General features: G+C 55.6%; 1 protein-coding gene across 1 annotated transcript in view; it reads left to right on the top strand.

The window, feature by feature from the left end:
* Window positions 1-20: 20 nt before the first annotated feature.
* CPSF7 (cleavage and polyadenylation specific factor 7) overlaps window positions 21-9338 on the top strand; it is a 13521-nt gene continuing 4203 nt past the window's right edge. Inside the window, 5 exon segments of the mRNA XM_014948883.1 lie at window positions 21-134; window positions 4781-4999; window positions 6918-7021; window positions 7467-7612; window positions 9206-9338. The exon segment at window positions 9206-9338 is cut by the window's right edge and continues 4 nt beyond it. Of these exon segments, the coding sequence (XP_014804369.1) occupies window positions 81-134; window positions 4781-4999; window positions 6918-7021; window positions 7467-7612; window positions 9206-9338 (656 nt within the window). The 5' untranslated portion in view covers window positions 21-80.

Genomic DNA, 9338 nt, shown 5'->3' with positions numbered 1-9338 from the left:
ACCCCCCCCCCACAGTGCACCTTCCGTCTTCCCGCTTCGCCCCGGTCCCAGCCCGGGCTCCTGCTCCCGTCTCTGGAAATATGTCCGAGGGAGTGGATCTGATCGATATTTACGCCGACGAGGAATTCAATCAGGTGAGTGGAGCATCCGGGTGAGCGGATCCCCCTCTTTTGGGATGGGAAGGGGAGGGAAAAACATCATTACCAACATCAACCAACTCATTAACGAGGTGCTGGAGTCGTTAACGAGGACGTACCCGCTGGTTGGAGGCTGAGGGTGCGACTGGTGTTGTCTGGGAAAGGGTGTTGCATCGCTGGAGAGTCCCTGCAGGGAAGCCAGGGCTGGGATCCTTCCTAAATCCCACCTCAAGCTGGGAATAATGTGTCTTTCTGTGGATTTCTTCGGAGATTCGATGTGTGGATGGTGATAAAACCTTTGGGAGGAGGAGGAAGAGGAGGAGGCAGGGTTTGGAACGGGGCAGCGAGGAGCGGGGACGGAAGGGGAACGGTCGCAGCCCAGTTGGAGAACTGAAAAATCCAAACTGGAAGAGGGATCTCGAGCGGTTGAGGGGACCCAGGACACCCAAACTGTGGGATCACTGGGACTGGGAAGCTCTGACGGGGACACGCTGCGATCGGAGAGGTGTCCCTGTGCCACCTTTCCCCACCCCACTGCCATCTGAGGCTTGCAAGAAGAAATGAGAGAGGAGGAGAGGGATGTAGCTCTAAGAGCAGCAGATTTTAGAGAATTTGGGGGATCTGGGAGAACAAGTGTGAACGGGGATGTTCGAGGATTAAAAACTGCTGTGGAAAACCGCTGGAGGAGAGCGGAGAGGGAGCTGCACGAACTGGGAAGCAGAAACACATGGAGGAAGGAATCATGAGGTCCCAGGGGGCTGGAGAGGAGCTGAGGGTGAGAAGCCCTTTGTTCTGAAGAGACGAGACGTTATCGGGTGAGAATTCACCGTGAGTTACACCTTCCAAGGAACAGCAAAATCCCAGAAACTGGATTAATTGCCCCGGAGCTGAGGGGACTTTCCAGAAGCAGGAATTCTCCGCTGGGAGCAGTCGCCGTGGAGAAGGGCAGGGTCCAAACTGGCTCTAAGGTGGCCAAAAGAAAGGGAATCTCCCTAAAAAGGTGAGTTGCAAAGCAAATTGTAGCAGCCATGGCCACGTTCCTGCTCTGAAGTACTGATTCCTGTGTCCTTCCGGAAAAAATCCCGGAATAAAGCCAATTCTCCATGTATTAAATGATCTAGTACCATGCTGGGAGCAGACGGGACTTCTCTGGCTTAGGAATCACCTCGATGGGCCTGTTCTCCTGCAATTTGTTTTCAAGAGAATTGGGGAAATAGGTTCCACTTGGACTTGGGAGAGCTGGAAAAATGCAGGAATAAGGGTGGAAGGCACAGATTAAGAAGGAATAAGCAGGAAATTTCATTTATGGCAATGACTCCGAAGGCTGAAGGGAAGCAGCAAAATCTGATGTGGTGTCTGGTGGAAGGAGAAGGTGGGACGTTGGCAGGTGAGAGTTGGAAAACCTCGGAGGACAACGGATAAAGAATGGGATGAGCAGGAGGATTTAACGGGAGAACTCTGCTTGTGGGGACAGGCCTGTCCCTGCAGGTGGGCTTTTCCACCAAGGTTTGGTGGCTGGGAGCAGGAAAGGTGACAAAAGTGTGGCTTGAGTTGACATGGAAATGTCTTCTGGGGAATTGAGAGCATCTCGAGTGGGTCTGGCCTGGTCTCGGTGGAGTTTTGGGGATCTCTGGGTGTAAAGAAGTTACGCAGCGTTGAGAGGAGGGTGGAACAAGCCTGGCTGCACTGTGTGGAACGATTTAACTGGAGGGTTTTGGGGGTCAGGAGACAAAAAGATCTTTGACACGGGGAAGTAAATGGAGGTTTCTTGAAGCTGGAAGTGATTATGGAGGCTGCAAACTCCTCCCTCGCCCCAGGCTACGAGGCCGAGGGAGAAAACCCAGCATTAACCTGTGCTGGGATGAAAGCAGGGTGGGAAGGTGCCCTGCCTGCCCCGTGGTCCCTGTGCCACCCCAGGGTCTTTAAACCCTCCCCCCGAGGGGCTTTAAAAAGCCCCCAAGGGCTTTCAAAATCCTAGGGATTTTTTTAAAGCAGAGCATTTTTATAGATCCCAAGAGGATCCCTAAAAGCTCCCAAGCTGAAGCAGAATTACTGGGGGCTTCCGAGCCATTTCTCCTCTACCCCCCCCCCCCCGCCTCTAATTTTGTTCTCGATGGTTTTTTTAAAACTTTTTGGGCTGAAATGTGCCAGTTGGGCCGTTTCCAGAGGTGCTCGGTGGAGGGCAGGAGCGTGGGAGGCGGATTAAAACAAACACTTGGAGCTGTTTTGAGAAGGAAAACAAAAACACCCCTCCCTGGTGAAATTCTTCTCGCCTTTTTTTATCAGCCCCGCAGCCCAAAGAGCCAGATTCCAAAGGTACGAGGTGCCTTAGAAATGGATGTCACCATCAAAAAAAAAAAAGACAAAAAAAAAAGAGTGTTTTTGGTAAAATGGTGGGATTTTTTACATTTCCCTGAGCTTTTGAAAGCCGTGTGCTGAGCACCTTTCCCCGTCTCCCCCCAGCCAAAGGCCGTGTTGTGTGTGACGGTCACAGCGCAGGGGGTTTAACCCTGTTTTCTGGGAGAAGATTTTATCCAAACCGCATCTGAAATTTAAAATTTGGGGGGAGAATCTCTTTTTTTAGTGCTGCACGGGCGACCTCTGCGTTTCTCTGGCGGGCTGGCTACTAAAATAGGAAATTTGTAGCACGATAGGATGCTCAGCCCGCGCTGAATCCTGAAGCAATTACCCTGAAGAGCCTTAGTAGTAAACACAGCGCTCTCCGTACGCTCCCAATTAAATATAGCTGGGAACAGAGTGGGAATTGGGAGGCGGATCTAGGACACTGGGAGTTTGGCAGCTCAGAAGCTTCCTCGGCAGCTGGTTCGTGCGCCGAAAGGGGACACACAGAGTGTAGAGCTCCCTCTCTGAAAAAAACTGCTGGCCCCCCCAAAAAAGCAGTGAATTTGCAGTGAGAGGTGGGGTTTGAGGGTGGGGGTGCAACCCCCAGGGTGGATTTGCGGAGCCTGTGCCCACCGAGGAGTTAGAGGCTGGTTCTGTTGAGGGTTTTTTGGTTTTCTGCTTGGAAAAGGGGGGTTGTTTTTTGGTGGCCGCCCGGAGCAGCCAGTTGGGTCTTGCCCCGTGGCTCAGGAGAGCTGAGATCCCCCCCCCCGGGGCCAGTTTGGCTCAGTGGGCAGGAAAAAGTAAAAAGGGCTTTTAGTTGGAAATTGGGGGGTGGAAAATCAAACCGGCACCAGTCACCGGTGGGGGGTAAAGCTCTGTGGAGAATTCCTCCCTTCGGGTCAGAAATGTCCCAGGGTTACATCAAGCATCGCAAAGCAGAGCCCATCACCCTGTTTTTGGGACACTGGTGGGGAAAGGAGATGCTGATCCCACCGCTGTGGGGCTCAGATTAACGCTTGGCTGGTGGGAGAGGAGCTGGAGATGTGGAAGATGAGGGATTTCCCCCTTGCCCAGGAGGAATCTGGGGTGGATTCCATGGGTGGTCGTAAGCCAGGGGCAAGTTTTTCTGCAAGACAGGGGAGTGGTGGGGGAAGAGCAGCTCCAGGGGGGGCAGTTGTCCTTGTAAAAATGAAGTGCTGTACGAGGGGACACACCGTCAGGGTGTTACTGAGGGGAAGGGACAGGGCTCTGGACCAGAGGAAGTGGCTCCTGAGAGATAAGAGGCACCTGGATCTGTTTGCCATGGCTTCATTTGTGGCAGTTTCACCCATCGTCTGCGAAGAGACCCGAGACAAACCTTTGGGTGCTAAACCTTTGGACTCGGGGCTTTGCGCTGCCCTGGAAGAGCTGGAAACTGGGACAACTGGTTTGCAAACCCTGAAGGAGGCTTCCAAACCCCAAAGTATCATAGAATCATAGAGTCATAGAATTGTCCAGGCCGGAAGGGACCTCCAAAGGCCATCTAGTCCGACCTCCCCGCAGTCAGCAGGGACACCCCCAACTAGACCAGGTTGCCCAGGGCCTCGTCAAGCCTCTCCTTGAATATCTCCAGGGAAGGGGCCTCAACCACCTCCCTGGGCAACCTGTTCCACCACCCTCCCAGTGAAGAACCCTCTCCTCATCTCCAGTCTAAAGTTGTTCCCCTCCAGCTTGAAGCCATTGCCCCTCGTCCTGTCACTGCAGGCCTTTCTAAACAGGTTCTCCCCAGCCTTCCTGTAGGCTCCCTTCAGGTACTGGAAGGCTGCTATTAGGTCTCCCTGGAGCCTCCTCTTCTCCAGGCTGAACAACCCCAGCTCCCTCAGCCTGTCCTCGGAGCAGAGGTGCTCCATCCCCCTGATCATCCTCGTGGCCCTCCTCTGGACCCTCTCCATCAGGTCCATGTCCTTCTTCTATTGAGGGCTCCAGACCTGCACACAATACTCCAGGTGAGGTCTCACCAGAGCAGAGTAAAGTGGCAGAATCACCTCTCTGGACCTGCTGATGTCATTCATCTTCCTGATGGGACACCTGCTGCAGAGCCCGAGGCAACTTCTAAGCATCTCCTCTGGTTGTGTTTCTGCTGGATGGTCGGTGCTGGAGGACTCCAGAGCCCCGTTTAGGCTCTTCGGGTCCCTTTTGGAGCTGTATTTTCACCCCGAGGGGGTGGGGGGTGTCCCCTTGGTGGAAACGCTCAGTTTTGGTGGTTTTGTTTTTTGTTGTTGTTGTTTTTTGTTCGGTTTTGTTTTGTTTTCCCCTGGCAGGACTCTGAGTTCAGTAATGCTGATCAGATGGATCTGTACGACGACGTGTTAGCCGCCAGCTCGCAGCCCGCCGAGAGCCGCGCCGCCAACGCCGAGCCGCCCCCGGAGATCCGCCAGGAGCCCTCCCCCAAACCCAACAGCAAAGCCCCCGCCATCCTCTACACCTACAGCGGGCTGCGCAACAAGAGAGCTGCTGTCTACGTGGGCAGCTTCTCCTGGGTGAGTTTGGGGCATCTGGATCGTGTGGGGTCTCCCGTGGTGCCTACGCAGACGGGGGTCCTCCAAAGAAACCCCTTCCTGAAGGGCTGCAGGGTTCTCTGGGGGTGCTGTTCCTCCTCAGTCCATGCTGAGGGTGATGAGCTGGGCTTGTGATCCTCAGGGAAAAGGGAATTCGTAGCTTTGAGGGGCTTCAGATCCAGTCTGGGGTGAGTGACCTCACAGCTAAGCTTAGGAAGTGTGGATATTAGGAAAAATAAGGCTGGATATTAGGAAAAATTTTTTCACTGAAAGGGTCATCAGCCATTGGAATGGGCTGCCCAGGGAGGTGGTTGAGGCCCCATCCCTGGAGGTGTTCAAAAGCCGGGTTGATGTAGTGCTGGGAGGTCTGGTTTAGTGATGATGCTCCTTGTTTGTTGTGTGGGTGTCTATTTTTGTCAGTCGGGTTGACGGTTGGACAAGATGATCTTTAAGGTCCCTTCCAACCTAGAAGACTCTGTGATTCTGTGATTAGAGGAATGGACAGTGAGCTGGATTGAAAACTGGCACTGAAAGACAGAGCTTAGAGGGTTGTTATTAGGGGCAGAGAGTGTAGTTGGAGGTCTGTAACAAGTGGAGTCCCCCAGGGGTCAGTGCTAGGTCCAGTCTTCTTCAACATATTCATCGATGACCTGAATGAAGAGATGGAATGTCCCCTCAGCAAATTTGGTGATGATACAAAACTGGGAGGGGTCGTTGACACCCCAGGAGGCTGTGCCACCATCCAGTGAGACCTGGACAGGCTGGAGAGCTGGGCAGAGAGGAACCTGATGGAATTCAACAAAGGCCAGTGCAGGGTGCTGCTCCTGGGGAGGAATAACCCCCCCCACCAGGACAGGTTGGGGGTGACCTGCTGGAGAGCAGCTCTGAGGAGAAAGACCTGGGAGTCCTGGTGGACAACAGGATGCCCAGGAGCCAGCAATGGGCCCTGGTGGCCAAGAAGGCCAAGGGCATCCTGGGGGGCATCAGGAAGAGTGTGAGCAGCAGGTGGAGGGAGGTCATCCTGCCCCTCTGCTCTGCCCGGGGGAGGCCCCAGCTGGAGCACTGGGACCAGTTCTGGGCTCCCCAGTTCCAGAAGGACAGGGAACTGCTGGAGAGGGGACAGCAGAGGCTACAGAGATGATGAGGGGCCTGGAGCATCTCTCTGCTGAGGAAAGGCTGAGGGACTTGGGGCTTTTTAGTCTGGAGAAGAGAAGGCTGAGGGGGGATCTGATCAACACCTATAAATACTGAAAGGGTGGGTGTCAGGAGGATGGGGCCAGGCTTGTTTCAGTGGTGCCCAGGGACAGGACAAGAGGAAATGGGCACAAACTGGACCATAGGAAGTTCCATCTCAACATGAGGAGGAACTTCTTTGGTTTGAGGGTGGCAGAGCCCTGGCAGAGGCTGCCCAGGGAGGTGGTGGGGTCTCCTTCTCTGGAGACATTCAAACCCACCTGGCCACGTTCCTGTGGGACCTGCTCTGGGTGGCCCTGCTCTGGCAGGGGGTTGGAGGAGATGATCTCCAGAGGTCCCTTCCAACCCCATGTCATCCTGTGGCTGTGGTGCCTCTCTCACACTGGTTGCACCCCCTGCATGGTTCTGCCTTCTTGGCAGGGGGCTGCTTGGAGGAGTTTTCTTCTGTTGGGACACAAGGACAGTCCTGGGAAGGCTCTGTCTTGTCTGGAGAACAGAGACCTCCCTGGTAGCCATGTTGAGGCCAGTTTCAGACTCAAGGCTGGTTTTAAATGAGGGGCTCTGAGGGGGTCTGTACTTAAATGCGCTGCCCCCACCCACTGTGTGCTGAGCCTGGGTTAACTGGTGGGGGGGGATGGGACACAGGGGTCCTGCTGAGGGGGCTGTGTGAGCTGACATCAGCCTCTCTCCCTCCTCTTCCTCTCAGTGGACGACCGACCAGCAGCTCATCCAGACCATCCGCTCCATTGGCGTCTACGACGTCGTGGAGCTGAAATTCGCAGAAAACCGAGCCAATGGCCAGTCCAAAGGGTGAGAACTTGGGGGGGACACACATGTGGGGGAACCAGCTGCCCAGGGAGGTGGTTGAGGCCCCATCCCTGGAGGTGTTCAAAAGATGGGTTGATGTAGTGCTGGGAGGTCTGGTTTAGTGATGATGCTCCTTGTTTGTTGTGGGGGTGTCTATTTTTGTCAGTCAGGCTGACGGTTGGACAAGATGATCTTTAAGGTCCCTTCCAACCTAGAAGATTCTGTGATTCTGTAAAGCAGAAACTCCCAAACACCATGGGGAAAAGAGGAGGGGACACCTAACTCCAGGCTGGCCTCAGCTTCCAAGGGAAGGCAGCGGGAGGTGGTGGCACTGGGTGGTCTCTACGAGGACGGATGGAGCCCCAGGGGGGGTTTGGTGGGGGGGGTCCTCCTAGAAATCCATGGGGTTGGCTCTTTCTGACTGACACGCCGGGTTTTCCCCCCTCAGGTACGCGGAGGTGGTGGTGGCCTCCGAAAATTCGGTCCACAAACTCCTGGAGCTCCTTCCTGGCAAAATCCTCAATGGGGAGAAGGTGGAGGTGAGGCTGGCAACCCGGCAGAACCTCTCGCAGTTCGAGGCCCAGGCTCGCAAACGTGAGTTGAGGTTAAAACACCCCAAATCGGGGAGGGGGGGGTGTCTCCGTGCCACGCAGCCGCTCCCGTGGGCCCCGCAGAACCCCCACCCCGAGCAAAGCTGTCAGGCCCCAAAACCCGCCGAGACCTCGGGGTTTGGGGGGGAAAAAACGCTGCCAGGAGTTTCTGGGGGTTATTTCCTGTTGCTGCTGAGTCTGATTAGATCCTGACCCGAGTCTTTATGATCCCCTTTTTTTAGGTGCTCACACACTGCGAAGATCCCTCGTAGCCTCCTCCTCCTCCTCTCCAAACTGAATGGGCTTAAGCTCTTCAGCCTATCAACATAGCTAAGACCCTCCATATCTATTAGTAGCTTCTTCTCTGGATCTCCTCCAGAATTTGTCCATCCCTGCGGAGGTAAGGTGCCCAACACTGGACTCAATATTCCAGCTGGGGCCTGGCCGTGGGCTTTTTTTTTCTCCGATGGCAATAGGTGGTCCTCGCCTCACTCCGCAGCGATGTGACGCCCCCCCCCCAACCCCCAGCCCTTGAGCAGGGGTGGCCGGGGGGGGGACGACGACGGACCGTGGCTTGTTGTGGTGGGGTGGGTTCTGCAGGGCCTTGTCATGGCAGGAGCGTGTAGGAGGAGGTCTTGGCCAACTGTGGTCGTTGTAGATCCCCGTGGCTCGTTTTCAAGCAAGGAAGAAATGAAAAAAAACCCCAAATCTCTTCTTTCTAAGCTCCCCCCTCCTCCGGGGCTGTGTTGCGGTGGGGTAGCTGTGATCTTCACACCCTCCCTTCAGCTTTGGTGGCCACCAGGATGTGCTGCTTGGCAGCACTGTGTGCTGGTAGATGGTGTTCCTCACGTGGTTTCTTCCACCCCTCGCCTGGTTGGGCACGGGGAGGCTGAGATTTGGACCTTCCCCAGTAGCACCAGTGCCCAAACGGTGCTCTGCTTGATGGCAAGACCCGGTGGGGAGCCGTGGCTCCCCCGAGGGACTCAGGCAGAGAGGCAGTGCCCTCCATCCAACCTCTCCCATCTCATCCTCGAAGCCTCTTTGGACACAACAAAGGTTCCTGGCCCTTTCTTCAGGGGCAGACCTGACTTTTCCTTCCTCCAGCAGCTCCCGTTGCTGTGGGCACTTGCTGGGGGGGTTCTTTCCCCTCCCGTTCCTCCACGCTCAGGCCTTTCCCGAACCCCGTGTGGGGATCACAGGTTCTCCAGGTCATTGGATGTCTTTTGGGGTCCCAGCGACCTCTCTGCTGGGGGAATCTCTGGGCCATTTCTCGTGGCTTTTTGGCTTCTGTCCCTGTGAGTGGCTTTCTCGGTGGCTTCCTCTGGCTGAGAGCGGGCATCCCCGGGGGCACCGCGCGGGCAACCGGGGTCTTGCTGGAGAGCTGGGCCCACCTTCTTGGAGGCACCTGGAAGCGGAGGCTACGTTTGTTTGGCTGGATCTTTCTCTGGGCACCTTGAGTTCTCCCGAAGCCGGATCTCACTGGGGCTGCCGGTCACCGTGGGTGGGGAGGAAGAGGAAGAGGAGGAGGAGGATGTCTCCGAGACCTTGCAGGGTCCTCCGGCCACGACTCATGGCTCTTTTCTTGTGCCATTTGCAGGTGTTCCTCCGAGGGCTCACTCCCGGGACTCAGTGGATTCGGTGGATGGCCGTGCCACGCCAACGGAGAATGCCCTGCCCCCGGCCCGCTTGGAGAAACCCCCCTCTGTCCTGCCTTTTTTCAACCGCCCCCC

This window comes from Calidris pugnax, unplaced genomic scaffold (assembly GCF_001431845.1).
Source record: "Calidris pugnax isolate Ruff unplaced genomic scaffold, ASM143184v1 scaffold107, whole genome shotgun sequence".
Lineage (NCBI taxonomy): Eukaryota > Metazoa > Chordata > Aves > Charadriiformes > Scolopacidae > Calidris > Calidris pugnax.
This window is presented reverse-complemented; position numbering and strand designations above follow the sequence as displayed.